Source organism: Raphanus sativus, chromosome 6, assembly GCF_000801105.2.
Source record: "Raphanus sativus cultivar WK10039 chromosome 6, ASM80110v3, whole genome shotgun sequence".
Taxonomy (NCBI): Eukaryota; Viridiplantae; Streptophyta; class Magnoliopsida; order Brassicales; family Brassicaceae; genus Raphanus; species Raphanus sativus.
The window spans coordinates 24,598,814-24,616,535 of NC_079516.1; the positions used below are offsets into that span (position 1 = coordinate 24,598,814).

The window sequence follows — 17,722 nt, forward strand, 5'->3', positions numbered from 1 at the left end:
GAATAGACATATTCGAACCCGATCTGAAATAACCTAGCCCAAACTTAAAATACCGGAACCCGACCTGAAGTGTAGAAATATCCAAACGGATTCCATATCAATATACTGAAATATTTGAAAATTCAAAATACCCAAACCAAACATGAATGGGTATCCAAACGCTCATCCCTAGTCTGGATGCACCGAGTTTGAAAAAAAAAAGAACGAATAGAACCTAAAGTAGGAAAATGACCTATTTCAACATGAACTTTATATGGCGTGTCTATTCCTTCACAAAATTTATAGTAGTGCGTATTCCATATTGAACTAAACAAAATTTTGAAAATACTACACGAAATTTATGCATCGTACATTTTCATTCTCGAACTTTGTAATAGTGCATATTCCATATTGAGCTAAACAAAAATTCAATAATACTGCATAGACTCTCAAAATTGTGCTTATATATTGACCGTTAAAAGGTGTTAGTCATCCGTTAATTTATCAAAACGACGTCATTTTGAATAAATTCTATAAAATTAAAAATTTAAAAATACAACATAGACTCTCAAAATCGTACATATATATATATATATATATTGACTGTCAAATGTGTTAGTCATCATTTAATTTATCAAAAGACTTTATTTTGGATAAATTCTATAAAATTATCGTCGTTTTGTAATTTTTTTATTTTACAAAATTTACCTAAAATGATTTTGTTCTGATAAATTAATGTATGACTAATATCTTTGCTTGCTGACAAAAAAGACTAACACTTTTGATGGTCTATATTAAAAATCACGATTTTGAGAGTTCGTGTAGCATTTTTAAAATTTTAATTTTACTGAATTTATCAAAAATAATATTGTTTTGATAAATTAACTGATGACTAACACGGAAAAACCTATTTAAACATGAGCTTGCGCTTTGTATCTACTTTTTCATGAACTTTTTAGCAATACGTATTCTATGTTGAACTACATAAATTTTTAAAAATACTACATGAAATTTACGCGTCGATAATGAAACATAGCACTACGGGTTCGTAAAGTTCATATGCTATTTTAAAAATTTTGTATTATTCAGTATAGAATACGCACTTCTACGAAATTTGTTCAATAGACAGACACAACGCGTTCATGTCGAAATATGCCATTTTCCGCCTAAAGTCTTTTTTTTTTTGAACACTCCGCCTAAAGTCTAATATTAGAAACATAACCGTCGTCCATGTATAGTGGCGGCCGAATATACTTTTGGGCCTTATACTATAGATTTTATATCGGCCTTTCTGATATTTTCTGTAATCAAGAGAACTGTAAATAAATCCAAAGAAAGGCTTTAATCTTTCATGGCCCTAAGGCCCAAATGCTAAAGCATAAACCTGAAAACGTCACAGCCAACATTTAATTTAAGCCAATTTGAATAACACATAGATAATATTGAACCATGGATGCACATGATGCAAGCTGTGATTTTGCAATATAGTATGTGAAAACTGAAAATCAATAGACTAAAAGGAAAAACTTATAGTTTCTATTTTTAATTTGTCAAAGTAGTATATCCATTAAAAGGTACAAAAAGAAAACAATGAGTAAATCTTCAAGAATCAAAACCAAGGTGACTTGGTCTGTTAGTTAATCAGTCAACCATTGTTGCATAGGACCAACCATCACATCGACCACGAATCAATTGACTTCTATAAAACAGTTATATGCTTCTATAAAACAGTTATATGCTTTATACTAAAATGTTGCTTAAGACGGAATAAACAATATGTTTCAAATATATATAAAAAACAATGTGTTTCAAATTTTAAAAATGTCCCTTATGAGTTGTGTGAAGGTCTAATATTCTTCATTAACCAGCTCTTCACGTCTTAATTTTTTTTAACACTGACTGAATGATTCTTTAAGGATCCAGCTTATGAGTCATCCAACCTAAGAGACTAACCACAGACATTCATTAACATATATCTAAGTACGAGATTGATTGATATATAAGTAAAATCCAAAATCAATCGCATAAAATCTTTATAAGGTTTTTAAATAATGCACTGAGAAAAGGTTACCTCCGGGCAACTACTACCAATAATACATTTTTTTTTCTTTTGATAACTTAACATATCCTTAGCTATCAATAATACTTGTGCTAAAGAAAACAAACAAACAGTCTCCAAAGCCAATCCGAATCTGCCTTCTCACGACAACATTTCCGTCCTGATCACCAATCAAAACACAGAAAAGAAACTTAATCAAAAAAATAATCATAAGTGTTACTACGGATGCAAGAAGATGACAGGAAAACAGATGAATAAATGAGAAAGTAACTATAACTAACGCTAGACATACTAGATTCAAGTAACAAACAATAACTATAACTAATGCTAGACATTCTAGATTCAAGTAACAAACAATAACTATGACTAACTAATGCTAGACATACTAGATTCAAGTAACATCAACAATAACTATAACTAATGCTAGAACTAATGCTACTAGACATACTAGATTCAAGACATATCAACAATAATTTTCTTAACATTTTCACCAAAAAAAATTCAACACAATTTAACTTCCTAGTTATGAAGCTAAGCTTTAAGAATGCTTACCAAGTAGCTTCTTCAGTCGTTGAACCAGTAGGGTACCGAATTATCCTCTGCAGAATCACAGTCCTCGCCTTTGTCACATCACTACAATACTTATCCGCATGCTCCCTGAGCTCTTCAATGGTATCCGTAAACAAATCAAGCTTCTTCTTGATCTCATCTATCGCAAGTCTCACACATTTCTCCTCAGTAACAGCAAACTCAGCGTTCTTCAACAAAGACTCAATCTCCACTTCAACTTTACGCACAAGCACGCTTATATTATCCATCTCCTTAACCGAAATATAAGTCCCAATCCTAATAGATGTAATGATCTCCTTCTGCCCTTTAACAATTTTCTCATACTTAGTCCAAAGAGAGTTGCACCATTTCCCAACAGACCCCACAGGAACAGCCAGCGCACCGGCTATAGCCACCACAACAGGCGGTGCAGCCACGGCGGCCGCAACCACCGAGAAGATAAGCACAGAGACAAACGCGGTCACAAACACCATGTTGGACACTCTTCTCCATGTTTTGATGTTCTTAAGCTTCTTATCAAGCCTCCTCTTTAGCTTATGAAGCTCGTCAAGCATCATAACCTGATGTTTATGCACCAAATCGAAAAGATCGAAGAACTCTTTAGTAAACGGATCACCAGCCAACTTAAACCTTTTAAGCTCCTCAAGCGTCTTCTCATACTTTCTATTCTCGTTATTCTCATCCTCTTCCTCCTCAAACTGTTTCACAGCGAACTGAATAATCACTTGGCTTCTCTTCGCGCGGTTGAGACAGCTCTCGAGCTCAGAGCAGAAGTCCATAGTCTTGGCAGTGCTTTCGAAGTACATATTGACGAGACCGAACAAGTCTTGGTTGCTCCATATGTCCTCTTTGTCCTGTAATATAACTTTGACCACGTCTTGGTTCATGTCTAGAAGACATTGCGTCACCTCTCTGAGGGAATCGAAGGATAGAGATTTGATCTCGACGCCTGACGCGAGCTTGTTGATGACTCTGTTGGTTCGCTCGTGGAGAGCTGAGTCGAAAGACTCGAGCTTTGGGTCTTCGCTGCAAGCTGTTTCGTAAGAGGTCAAGTGCTCTGTGTAAGCTGAGTTTATCTTGATCTGTACTGGTGTTGAAGGTGATGAGCCACCAGTTTCGTCTTTTGTCTTTCCCTTGCAGAACCTTCCTCCCATCATTATCTTTCTTATTAAACTTGTAAGAGCCAGAGAGAGGGAGAGAGTGAGAGATGTTGATTAGAAGTAAACAGAGAGTAGAGAAAGTAATGGAATCGAAATGGGTATTTGATTTATAGCTTAAAGAAACAAACTTTATACCGAATCTTGCGGAGCAATCTAATAATGTAACCGACATCCAAGAGAGAGAGAGAGAGAGAGAGAGAGAGAGAGAAATTTACCTGGAAGATGATCTTGGTAATGAGAATGTGATTGAAAGCAGAGATTATTGTCTGAAAAAAAACAAAGGTGGAGTATTTATAGAAGGTAAAGAGTGTTTTGTGTTTAGGGTTTTAGTTTTTGAGATTATGGAAAAGAAGAAGTAGCTTGTACGCTTGGAGAAGCTGAGGAGAATCGGAAGGTAAAGAGAGAGAAAATGTTTTAAGAGATCTGAGGAGGAAGACTATTTCTCACGCGGTTTTAGACAGTGGGAGAAAAGCCTTGCACTACTCTCAACTCGGTCTTGACGGACTCATCGATGGCAAGTTAAACACTGAAAGAATGTAGAAAGAAAGAAAGAAAGAAAGAAAGAAAGAAGGAAGAATTAAAGAAGAAACCGAAAAATGTAAGATTTGTTGCAAAAGTCAATACTTTACGTATTGTCTTCAAAGTGGATCCCATTTCTATTAATGTTTCACAGTAAAATATGTCTCATATCTTCTCTATATATTGAACGTTTGAGTTCATTTGTAAGGTGCCCCTTTCGAACTATAGTAATAAAATTCTCTCTTTTCTTTGGTATAGTTCTTCTTCTTTATGTTTACTTTTCTTTTTCATATATTTGTAACATTTATTATTTAGGTAAAACTTTCATACGATAACACTTATAAAGATGAAACAATATATAATATAATTATAACACGTTATCAGCACGATCACTCTACTACTAAAATTTTCTTTTCTGATTATTATGTTCGGAGTGGGGCCTCCATTTATTTATTATGTTTCTGATTACCGGAGTGCGGCCCTGCCGCCCCGTCTCTTATTGTTAATTTTGTAATGGTTGCTTATGGCACCATAATGGCCGGTATACCGCCTAAATGTTTAATTTGTTATTTTACAATATATGACTCTGTTATCATAATTTATTATTTTATAAATCTGATCACATTAATATTTTCACTTTAAACCTGTTAGATAATTTTATCACCATATATAACTAAATATATTTAGTTGTTAAAATATATATATTCACCTATATTTATATTTAAACTGATAAATTCTATAATTGCTCGCTATTGATCTCTGTTTAGTTTTTACTTTATGCTTTTACTTCCAACGGTCGTATGTAAATTTAAAATTATAATAATAATATAAAAAAAAAAAAAAAAAATTTACTTTTTAAACGGCTAGTTAACGGCTAATGAATAGTATTTTTCATCTATAAATACAACTCATTTTCACTTCATTCTCCCATCCAAAACATTTCATCTTCTCTTAAATATTTTCAAATCGCTCTCCTCTTATTTTCATTAAAAAAAAAAAAAAATGATGATTCGATTGTTTTTAGTTTTATGTGCGATTTTTATTTTTTCGTCTATGTATTTTATTTTAGTTGAAGGATCCACTCATGAATATTTTGGCATTAACATCGGATTATGTTTGTTAGCATTATTTTTACTAATAATTGCATGTACTATCAATGTAATCGGTTCCATATAAAATTAATGAAATTCTAATAAAATTTATTATTTTCTGTCTTTGAAAATCAATGGCAAACATGGAGAAAATTCAATTTCCCGCTCTAGACATCACGGGCACCAACTACATTTCATGGGTTACAAATGTCGAACTTCATCTTGAATCTCTTGGTTTATCTGAGACCATTAAAGAGGACAATACTTCAACACCTCAAGACAAAGCGAAATCGGTGATCTTCCTTAGAAGACACCTTGATGAAAGTATTATTTATGACTATGCCAATATGAGAGATCCTAAAGAGCTATGGAAGTCTCTGAAAGATCGTTTTGATCATCAGAAAGACATAACACTTCCACTTGCTCGAGATGAATGGCAGAGTCTGAGGTTCCAAGATTTCGACAAAGTGATGAATTACAATTCTGCTGTGTTAGGAATTGTGGCTAAATTGAGATACTGTGGTGATACAATCACCGAGTCTCAAATGCTTGAAAAGACATACACCACATTCCACAAGAGCCACATCACCCTGCAACAACAATATAGGTTGCGGGGATATACCAAATTTTCGGATTTGATTGTGGCACTTCTCATAGCAGAAAAGAACAACGAGCTTCTTATCAAGAATCACATGACTCGTCCAACTGGTTCCAAAGCGTTTCCCGAAGCAAACGCATTAGATGCGAAGAAACCAGCAAAAGAAAATAAGGCTTTTCGCGGTCGCGGACGTGGTCGTCAAAACTACCGTGGACGTGGACGAAAGTACAATCCACAGGATAGGAAGTCATTCCAGTGGGTCCGCTCTGAACAATCCCCTAAGGGAAAAGAACAACAAGGAAGTACCTCCCAGAAGCGAGAAGATGCTTGTTTCAGATGCGGTACTAAGGGACATTGGTCTCGTATATGTCGTACCCCTGCACACCTTTGTGATCTGTACAAGAAGTCCGTCAAAGGGAAAGAAAAGGAGGTAAACTTTGCGGAACATTCTGAGGGTACAACGCACCTCGATGCGTCTGACTTTGTGAATGATTTCGAGGAGACCGCTATCACGGACGCTTAAGTGCCCATCATGTGACTCTTGAAATTCCACAATTATACCATAAATAATTATTTCTTGTGGAAGATTAATGTATAATTATTGTGTGTTTTTCACCTACTTATGCATAATTGTTGTGTGTTTAATGTTTACCAATAATGTGTAATATTTTATGAATAATATTATCTTATTTATGTTAATTCTTTTGTTGTCTCAGAAATGGACATTGCAAATGGAACATCAACCAAGGTCAATGCTAGAGATATTTGTATACCAGATAGTGGAACAACGCACACTATTCTGAAACACAGAAAATACTTTTCTGAACTAAAACCGACAAATATCACTGTTAACACAATATCAGGTCCTGCAGATTTAATTGAGGGGATTGGTAAAGCCCATTTCGCATTACCTAATGGGACGATATTCTCGATAAAGGATGCACTCTTTTCTCCAAATTCTAAAAGGAATTTGTTGAGTTTTAAAGACATATATCTTCAAGGATTTGATACTCAGTCTGCAACTGAGGATGGAAAGAAGTATATGTATATTACTCATGAGAAATCGGGAAAACAAAAAGTATTGGAAAAACTACCAAAACTCCCTTCTGGTCTGCATCATACATCTATAAGTGCCATTGAATCACATTTTGTGATTAAAGAAAATTCTAACGATTTTACACTATGGCATGATCGTCTTGGTCACCCAGGCACCACAATGATGCGAAAAATCATTGAGAACTCACATGGTCATTCACTGAAACCCCAAGAAGTATATCAGGGGAATAAAATGACATGTACGGCGTGTTCTCTTGGAAAGTTAATTACAAGACCATCGCCAACTAAAATAGATAAAGAGTTACCAAAATTCCTTGAACGAATTCAAGGCGATATTTGTGGACCTATACATCCACCTTGTGGACCATTCTATTATTTTATGGTAATGATCGACGCGTCGAGTAGATGGTCACACGTTTGTCTACTGTCCTCTCGAAATGTGGCATTTGCGAGATTTTTATCTCAGATAATCAAACTAAGAGCTCAGTTTCCTGATTATCCAATAAAGAGAGTTAGACTAGACAATGCTGGTGAATTCACTTCCCAAGCATTCAATGACTATTGTTTGGTAACTGGAATTGATGTTGAACATCCTGTTGCTCATGTTCATACACAAAACGGTTTGGCTGAATCATTAATTAAGCGTCTGCAACTAATTGCAAGACCATTGATTATGAAATCAAAACTCCCAACTTCTGTATGGGGACATGCTATTTTGCATGCAGAAGCATTGATTCGGGTGAGACCAAGTGCATATCACAAATACTCTCCAATACAATTAGCATTTGGACGAGAACCGAATATTTCTCATCTAAGAATCTTTGGTTGCGCTGTCTATGTGCCAATTGCACCTCCCCAGCGTACGAAGATGGGACCTCAAAGGAGATTGGGGATATATGTTGGTTGTGATTCTCCATCAATTATACGATACCTAGAACCGCAAACTGGTGACGTATTTACGGCACGTTTTGCTGACTGCCACTTTGATGAAAAAATATTTCCAATTCTAGGGGGAGAAAATAAACAAGTAGGAAAGGACCTTAAGTGGTGTGTACCATCTTTACTACACCTTGATCCTCCTACAAAACAATCAGAATTAGAAGTCCGTCGGATTATGCATTTACAAAGCATCGCAAACCAACTACCTGATGCTTTTGCAGACACCAAATCGGTTACAAAGTCACATATACCGGCTGCAAATGCTCCTGCTCGTATAGAAATGCCACATGAACGTGGAGTAGAAGATAATACACGAGAGTCTAAAATACGCTTGAAGCGTGGTAGACCGGTTGGTTCTAAGGATAAAAATCCTAGAAAGCGAAAGGAGATGGAAAAACATAATCCTTCCAATCATGAAAAAAATTTGGAAGAAATGCACCATGAGGATGGTGACAATATTGAACATCAGGATACTGAAGAAAATCATGAGATTTCTATTAATTACATCCATGATAGAAAAATATGGAATCGAAACAAAGTGAATGTTATTGATGATTTTTTCTCATACTTTGTTTCAAAAGAGATAGATGAAGAAAGTGATGATCCAGAACCAAAATCTATCTCGGAATGTCAAAAGAGACATGACTGGTCAAAATGGAAAGATGCAATACAAGTCGAACTTAATTCGCTTAACAAACGAGAAGTATTTGGACCCATTGTGATCACACCTGAAGCTGTGAAGCCAGTTGGATACAAATGGGTTTTCGTTCGGAAAAGAAATGAGAAAAACGAAGTGACGAGATACAAGGCTCGTCTTGTAGCTCAAGGATTTTCTCAAAGACCTGGGATCGATTACGAAGAAACATATTCTCCTGTTATGGATGCAATCACATTTAGATTTTTGATGAGTCTTGCGGCTAATCAAAACCTAGAGATGCGTCTAATGGATGTCGTTACAGCATATCTATATGGATCATTGGACACTGATATTTATATGAGAATCCCTGAAGGATTTAAAATGCCAGAACCATTAAGTTCTAAACCTAAGGAGTTATGTGCAATAAAATTGCAAAGATCATTATATGGCCTAAAACAATCTGGACGTATGTGGTATAATCGTCTCAGTATGCATTTAACTAAAGAAGGGTATATAAATAGTCCTATATGCCCTTGTGTTTACATCAAGAATACATCTTCCGGATTTGTAATAATTGCCGTATATGTCGATGATCTAAATATTATTGGGACCCAAAGAGAAATACGACAGGCATCCGAGTATTTAAAAGGGGAATTTGAGATGAAAGATCTCGGACATACAAAGTATTGTCTTGGTTTACAAATTGAACATACTCAAAAGGGTATATTTGTACACCAATCTACTTACACGAAAAGAGTATTGAAACGATTCAACATGGACAAAGCAACTCCATTAAGCACCCCTATGGTCGTTAGGTCACTCAATGTTGAAAATGATCCTTTCCGACCACATGAAGAAAATGAAGAGATACTTGGTCCTGAAGTGCCGTATCTAAGTGCAATAGGAGCACTTATGTATCTTGCAAACTGTACTCGACCTGATATATCATTTGCTGTCAATCTTTTGGCAAGATTCAGTGCATCTCCCACACAAAGACATTGGAATGGGATCAAACATATCTTTCGTTATCTCCAAGGAACAATTGATTTAGGATTATTTTATCCTAACAACTCAAACGGAGAAATGGTTGGTTTTGCAGATGCAGGGTATTTATCTGATCCTCATAAAGCTCGATCACAAACTGGCTACGTTTTCACAGTTGGAGGAACTGCTATATCATGGCGCTCCCAGAAACAAACACTTGTAGCCACTTCCTCGAACCATGCTGAAATAATTGCTCTACACGAAGCAAGTAGAGAATGTGTTTGGCTCAGATCAATAAGTCAACACATACTTTCAAGTAGTGAGATCAACGTCAATTCAGAACCGACTATCTTATATGAAGACAATGCAGCATGTGTTGCTCAAACGAAGGAAGGATACATCAAAAGTGACAGAACCAAACATATTCCACCAAAGTTCTTCTCATACACCCAAGAACTTGAGAAAAATAAAGAAATTGAAGTTAGGTATGTTCGGTCGTGTGACAATGCTGCAGACCTCTTTACGAAGTCACTACCCACTACGACTTTCAGAAAACATGTTTACAATATTGGAATGCGTCATCAACAAAACCTGCAATGATCGTCTATTCAAGGGGGAGTTTCTGAATTGTACTCTTTTTACCTTACTATGGTTTTTCCCACAGGGTTTTCCAAAGAAAGGTTTTTAACGAGGCAATGAAGATGCACGGTAAAACATTAAAGATGATGGTCTCCAAGGGGGAGTGTTGCAAAAGTCAATACTTTACGTATTGTCTTCAAAGTGGATCCCATTTCTATTAATGTTTCACAGTAAAATATGTCTCATATCTTCTCTATATATTGAACGTTTGAGTTCATTTGTAAGGTGCCCCTTTCGAACTATAGTAATAAAATTCTCTCTTTTCTTTGGTATAGTTCTTCTTCTTTATGTTTACTTTTCTTTTTCATATATTTGTAACATTTATTATTTAGGTAAAACTTTCATACGATAACACTTATAAAGATGAAACAATATATAATATAATTATAACAAGATTCGCTTTTTCTTTTGTTGTCTGAACGAAGACAAAATAATAAATCAGTGGTTGAGTTGAAGGATTGAACACAGTCATGGGCCCACCGATTATCCCATCTAGGGAGTAATTGATTAACTTAGCCAGTAAGAAGAAAAACATACGACTTTTGTAGTTTAAATGGAAGGGTGAAGAATGCCAAAGTGGAGTATTTACATGCGAAGTTTTCATTCAGCAAACTAACACATACATAGTGTTTTTTTTCTATCAATGATTTTTTTTTTATATTAGAACTTTTTTTTTTTTGTCGTCGACTTTTACTGACTCAAACAGACTCTGTAAACCAAAACGGTAGCTCTGCATCCATGTGCACAACAAAGGTCGTTTGTTTCCTAGCATTACGTGCTAAGCCATCGGCCTTCTGATTTTGCGTGCGAGGTACATGAATGATCTCCAAGCTGTGAAAGCATTCTCTCAACGTCTTTATATCTTCTAAAAAGGTAGCAAATGCCGGCCATTCCTCCGGTTCAGAAACCATCTTTACCAGTTGCAAGCAGTCTGTTGCAAATGTGACCCTAAACTGACGCAAATTTCTCATACTTTCCATTGCCCATATTAGCGCTTCTATCTCCGCGTGTAGAGGAGAGAGGGAAGCTCTTACATTTCGTGCTCCCATTAGTCCTGTAAAACCTTCTAGTGTGCTATACCATCCCTACCCAGAATAGACATCCTTTTCCTTCCAAGATCCATCCACAAAACCCCACCGCCCGGGAATCATCGGCAGATTCGGTTGCTGTGGATTTGGGATTGGTGCTTGCACTATTTGAGCCTCAGCCCATAGCCGTGATTCCGTTACCACCAATTGAAGAGTCTCCTGCGGATCTATATCTAAATTACTAAAGACCTTATTATTTTTTCCTTTCCAAATATACCATAATATCCAAGCAAATTGATGATCTTCCATATCAGGTTGAACTCTCCAAAAAAGGTGATCCATATTTGTGAACAAAGATTCCGTCGGGAAAATTGTAGAGTTAGTAGGGATATTTGACAGTGCCCAAACCTGGCGCGCAGGTGGACATTCAAAAAACACATGATTAATCGACTCCTCCGTAGCTCCGCATCTATCGCAGTACAAATCCCCTGATAGACCTCTCGCATTTAAGTTTTTTCTAACCGATATACACCATGATACCAATTGCCATAGGAAATGTTTAATCTTTGGCGGGCAGCGAATTTTTCAACAATGTGCTTTAAGCGAATCCACAGTCGGTCCAAAAACTGCTGCCGGTTTGGCTATATCTGGGTAAACCCGTTCCACTTGATACCCTGATTTTATCTGCTAGTGAATCAGATTATTGAAAAAGTGCGAGTGAACTACTTTTGAAAAACCACTCAACATTTAGAATTTACTATGATGGTCACGAGCAAATACTAGCAAAATTTTCAATATTTATGATTTGCTTTAAAAAATTAGATATCCATAAAAATATATAGATTTTTCAATGTTTTAAAAATCGCTAGGCGATGATTAGGCATTTTATAAATGATTATTGTTTATGCGGGCGTCTAGACCGATTTTTCGGATGTCTAAACCGATTTTTAAATAAATCGCTTTAAAAAAATCGTTTCGCTCATACTCGATTTTCCGACTAGGCGGCGCCACCTAGACCGATTTTTAGAACACTGAGATTTTACAGATATTTATGGATATTTACAAATTTCTCATTTGTTTTACTTAATATAAATAATATAAACAATTTGATACACATTTGTTCTTTAAAATATTGTTTTACATGATATATAATATAAAAATTAAAATAATTAGTGAACCTACATGTTTTGTAAATTTTAAACTTAGTTAATAATAAACAAAACTTAAAAAATATTTATAATTATCATTAATTGTTTTTTATTTCTGTAAGCAATAATGTGAATGAAATTTTTGATACAAACATTAGAATAGTAATTATATAAACATATATTTAAAATTGTAATTTTAATCAAGATATACTTTTATTTATATATGCCTGATTGGCTTTCAAAATTTTAATATTTGTGATTTGATTTTAATGGATATTAAAATTTATTATTTGATGTGTTTTGAAATTTCACTGATTTTCAAAAAAAATTAGATCGAATAAAATGAATAACGAGTCGAGTCAAATTTGAAGGAAAAAAATATATATTCCTAGTTTAACAGGCAGAACATCGAAAGAACGAAGAAAGAGAGAAGAATCAAAGAAGAAACCAAAAAATGTAGATTCGATTTTTCTTTTTTGTTATATGAACGAAGACAAAATAATTAAGAGAATCAGTGGTAGGTCCGGGCATATATCGAATAATATCATATTTTCAGTATTTGTGATTTGCTTCGTATTTGACAGATTTCTGATTTTCCGATTTGTTTTGCTTCGAAAAAATACGGATATCCAGTTTTTTTATATATTTGCAAATACTCACAGATATTTACGGATACTTCATCCTCTATATTCAATACAAGTAATTTATAATAAATAATATGAATTTATATTTTTAGAAATATATTTTATATAATAAATATATAAAGTAAAAATTAATGAAACTATATGTTTTATACATTTTTTTAAAGTTAATAATTTTTATTATAAGACAGATGCTTTTAGAAAAAAATTAGTTTTGTATACCTAGTGATAACTCTTGATATATATGTTTGGTCAAACTATTTTAATACAACTATTAAAAAATTATTAATCATTTAAAAAAATATTATACAAAGAAAAACATAAATATGACTAAGAAAACACAAATATAACTTAAATTCCTAACCAAGCGATGACGGCCTAGTGGTCTTGAGGGAGCTTTGAGCCCAATACGGATCCGGGTTCGAATCCCGCTGGCCACTGGGGAATTAACATTTCGGCATCGCCAGAGACAGGAGACCGACATGTGGGCTGAAAATGTAGGCTGCAAACATGTGACTAGTCGGAACCCATTTCTATGGGGGCCAGGATACCTCTGTATAATCCAAAAAAAAATAACTTAAATTCCTTAAAAATGTGAAAAAAATATATCCGCTCTTTTAAGGGTATGTCAGAATCTAGTTATATATATATTTAAAACTCTATATTTAATTATAGATATACATCTATTTGTATAAAAATTAGAGCGGATTGGATTTCCGTCTATAAACTTTGTAGTATTTGTGATTTTTTCCGTTTTTAACGGATATTAATTTTTAGTATTTTTTTGTTTCGAAGACTTATGGATATCTGAATTTTTTTTCAGAACGAATCGAAGCGAATAATGAATCGAATCAAATTTAACGATAAAATACTATACTCTAATTAGTGGTTGAGGCTTGAAAATTGAAGCCATGGGCCCACTAATTACCGATTACCTAACCAGTAAGAAGAAATCCAGTTGACTTAAAAAAAAAAGAAATTGTGTGGCTAAATGGTAAATACTCAGCTGACAATCTTTTCTTTGTAAATGCAAAAGAAAAAACTAGAGATTTACATTGGAAATATTGCTAGCTATATCAATAGTTACATGTTGAACAATAAAAAAAATCAATAATTACATGATACACAAACATTAGTGTACTGTTTTTTTCTTGAAAAGTTATTTTATTATTTAAATTTGAGATAATTTGGATAATCAGGAGTAGAACAACTAATAACATATAATTTTCTACGGAAAGACTTTGTAGGTCTAGATAAAGAATCTGAAATATAATTTCGCACTCGAATATGAATAATCTTGAAATCCGTAAAGCATATCTTTAATCTCTATTCTCTCCAATTATGTTGCAAAGCTTGACCAAGCATATGACTCCTTGATCATGAAGATCAAATCCTTGCAATCCGTCCCAAAATTCTGACATACCGAATGCTGAAGCATACTCTTCGTCGCTATCGTGGTGCTTTCATTTCTGAATGTAAGGCACTCCGTAGATGATATATCATGGCGATGAGTTGAACTTTTAACCAAGCTCTTTATGAAAGGTATATTAGCAGGTGCAACATAATCCTCCAATAATCGAACATTTCATTCTTGCAATTCCTGATCAATAAGAAGTCGCTGACTCTTCATATTCTTGTGAAAAACTGGGGCTGAAGAGCGAGCTGGCCTAGCTTATGTTGTAGGGATCCAAGAATCCTCCTATACATTGACATCATATCTAGAATGAATCTTCTTTCTGATTTCCAATAACAATAGTTTTCGAGCCGCTGAAATACTGGTCCACACATAACGAATTTTATTATGTAGTATCTCCCTCAAAAATCTAACCACTAACGAATCAGGGTATTGAACTAGTCTGCATAGTTGTTTTGCTAGTAAAGCCAGGTTGAAATCATGAATCATTCGAAAACCAATCCCACCCTGATCCCTTGATAAACATAGGTTTTTTTTTTCCATTTTGCCAAAGTGAATTTTTCTTTTTAGAGGATTTTGAGCTACCCTAGAATTTGTAATGGCATTCCCAAGGTTCTTATATATCTTCAGTGGGAGCAAGAAGCTACACATAACATAAGTGAGAAGAGCTAACAAGATATATTGTATCAAGGCTTCTTTTCTCTCGTTTGAAAGCTATTTGCCCATCAGTTCATTTATACTGTGCATTATTTTTTCTTCGAGAAATGTGAAAAACTTTCATTCGATCCGCTAATATCTTCGAAAATTCATAAATATGTTCTCATTCTTCCTTCATTTTGGATTCCAAATATATCTTTAATCTTTTTTTTTTGTCAGCAATGTATCTTTAATCTAATGTCTAACATTTGTAAGCTCTTCACGTTTCAAATACAATTTTTTTTTCAAATTTCTAATGAACAAAATAGGAGTTCATGGCTTGTGACTTAATGGCTAATGACTTAGTGTTAAATTTTTATTATTTAAAATAATGAAATATACAAACAAGTTCAATATAATTACAGAATTATTTTTTTTTTTAAAAAATTCTTTTCATCTAACTACAAATTAAATAAGAAATACATCTGTGTTTTCTTGTATGGAATTTTCAAAATGTTACCATGAACTGAAAATTTCATATTGACTAGGAATGATTTGATATCATGTCACCAATTTTCTCCTCACGCATTCCTCTCTTATAAAATCTAGAAAACATCACTTTCGACAATCTTTCCTTTAAATATTGAATTGAATTCCAACAAGTATCCATTACGACGACACACGATTAAGATACAATTATGTCTAATTATTGTCTATGTTGGTTTATGGACCCCTAAAGAAACGATAATATTGATTAATACCAGTTACCACCCACAAATCCAAAATGTCGATTTGAGAATCTCACAACACAACACATCATCGTCGCCTTCGAGATCTTACCTAAAAACATCTTTATGAGATCTTCTAATATGTAATCAGATCATCCCCGTCCTCTGGTAGTATCAGCTCTAAGTTCAAACGCCAAACTATTATGTCTGAACCGTTACTATGGTAGGACTTTTATCTGATTCTATATCGGGTTCTAACATATATCACCGAGGAACACAAAAGATTCTTCTTCAACAGTAAAAAAGCTTACACAATCTTTATAACCAAGACTCTGTAACAGAAACTATAAGCAAGCACGGATCATCATAATGTTCACATCAACCTTTCTGAGAGGATCTAGAGTTTCTTAATCCCTTGTCGGAGAATATTAGACAACAATGAAAACATTCACACTTGAACTAGTTCTGTCTTGTAGCAATGTAATTAGCTAAAGCCAATAAAGGTTCAACCTTTTTGGAATCAAATCCTTGAAGCTGTTCTTGAGCATCTCTCATCAACCTCTCAGCAAACTCCTTTGACTTCTCGAGACCCATCAACTTCGGATACGTCAGCTTATCGGCGACCAAGTCTTTTCCGGCGGTTTTCCCCAACTCCTCCGACGACTTCGTCACATCCAATATATCATCAACCACCTGAAACATCAAACCGATACATCTCGCGAACTTCCTCAGCTTCTCGATCTCTTCATCAGACCCACCACCAACGATCGCTCCCAAGACCGTCGCCGCCTCCAGCAAAACCGCCGTTTTGTGAACGTGGATAAACTCAAGAAGCTCCAATCCGACGTCGTTCGAGTCCATACCTTCGCTGCTGATATCCACAATCTGACCCGCCACAAGCCCTTCCGATCCGACGGCTTTCGCTAGCTCCCCGATCGCCCTAACCACCCTCGCCGGAGCCACCCCCGTCGTCGACGCCAAGTGCTCAAACGCGAACGACAAAAGCGCGTCTCCGGCCAAAACGGCGACGTCTTCGCCGAACACTTTGTGGTTGGTGGGTTTCCCGCGGCGGAGGTCGTCGTTGTCCATACACGGGAGATCGTCGTGGATCAACGACATCGTGTGGATCATCTCCACCGCGCAAGCCGCCGGCAACGCGACGGACTCTTCTCCGCCCACCAGCTCGCACGCGGCGATGCAGAGAACCGGTCTCACACGCTTCCCGCCGGCGAGGAGGGAGTAGCGCATCGCCTCGTGGATCTTGACCGGTTCTCGGAGCGAGACGGCGGAGTCGAGAGCTTGGTTGACGGAGGTAGCTTTACCGATCATGTAAGACATGAAATCGAAACTGAGGCGGCTTTGTGCTTCTTCTTGGTGGAGGATACTGGTGTTACTCTCTTCTCTGACGACTGATAAAGCCGTGAACTTTTGTCGGAGATGGACCGGTGGGGTTTTGAGAAAGCATGTGTTGGACGACCCGGGTACGGATCCGGGTTTTCTGACAGAGTGATGAACACAAGAGCTTAGCTTCACACTGGCCATGGCTTCAATTGGAATTGGTGTTAAGAGTGTGTGAGATTTTGGGTTGGGTACAATAGGTAATGGAATGTGTGGGTACGGAGGTGGTGGAAACAATAAGAGATGATGATGATATAAGAAAATCTAATATACTAATGTTTTTATAGATTTGCTTTTGTGTTCACTTTATTAGATTTTCACATAATCACTTTGTCTTTTCCTTACCGTTTATGTTTGCTTTTCTTATCTTTAATAGATATGGATACTCGCATCAATCTGTGTAATGCCAGTGACATATTTACATGTTAGAGATCTAATAAATTTCTGATTTGAGAAAAAAGATCTTCTTAAATCAATCGATTAGCTGGAATAAATAAT

The 17,722-nt window shown here is 35.5% G+C and overlaps 3 protein-coding genes across 3 annotated transcripts; 1 reads left to right on the forward strand and 2 right to left on the reverse strand.

Annotated features, from left to right (window-relative positions):
* Nucleotides 1–1,977: 1,977 nt before the first annotated feature.
* LOC108812994 (UPF0496 protein At2g18630) lies at nt 1,978–4,317 on the reverse strand. The gene is made up of 3 exons (XM_018585407.2): nt 3,984–4,317; nt 2,591–3,781; nt 1,978–2,198 (listed from the first exon to the last, which is right to left on the reverse strand). The coding sequence occupies exons 2-3, from the start codon at nt 3,763–3,765 to the stop codon at nt 2,180–2,182; spliced, it is 1,194 nt and encodes a 397-aa protein (XP_018440909.1). The 5' UTR covers nt 3,766–3,781; nt 3,984–4,317; the 3' UTR covers nt 1,978–2,179.
* A 1,195-nt stretch (nt 4,318–5,512) lies between these two features.
* On the forward strand, nt 5,513–6,499 carry LOC108808158 (uncharacterized). Its single transcript, XM_018580345.2, has one exon. It carries the CDS (start codon nt 5,513–5,515, stop codon nt 6,497–6,499), a length of 987 nt encoding a protein of 328 aa, XP_018435847.1.
* A 9,599-nt stretch (nt 6,500–16,098) lies between these two features.
* On the reverse strand, nt 16,099–17,480 carry LOC108805965 (geranylgeranyl pyrophosphate synthase 7, chloroplastic). Its single transcript, XM_018577964.2, has one exon. The coding sequence runs from the start codon at nt 17,366–17,368 to the stop codon at nt 16,286–16,288; it is 1,083 nt and encodes a 360-aa protein (XP_018433466.1). The 5' UTR covers nt 17,369–17,480; the 3' UTR covers nt 16,099–16,285.
* Nucleotides 17,481–17,722: the final 242 nt, after the last annotated feature.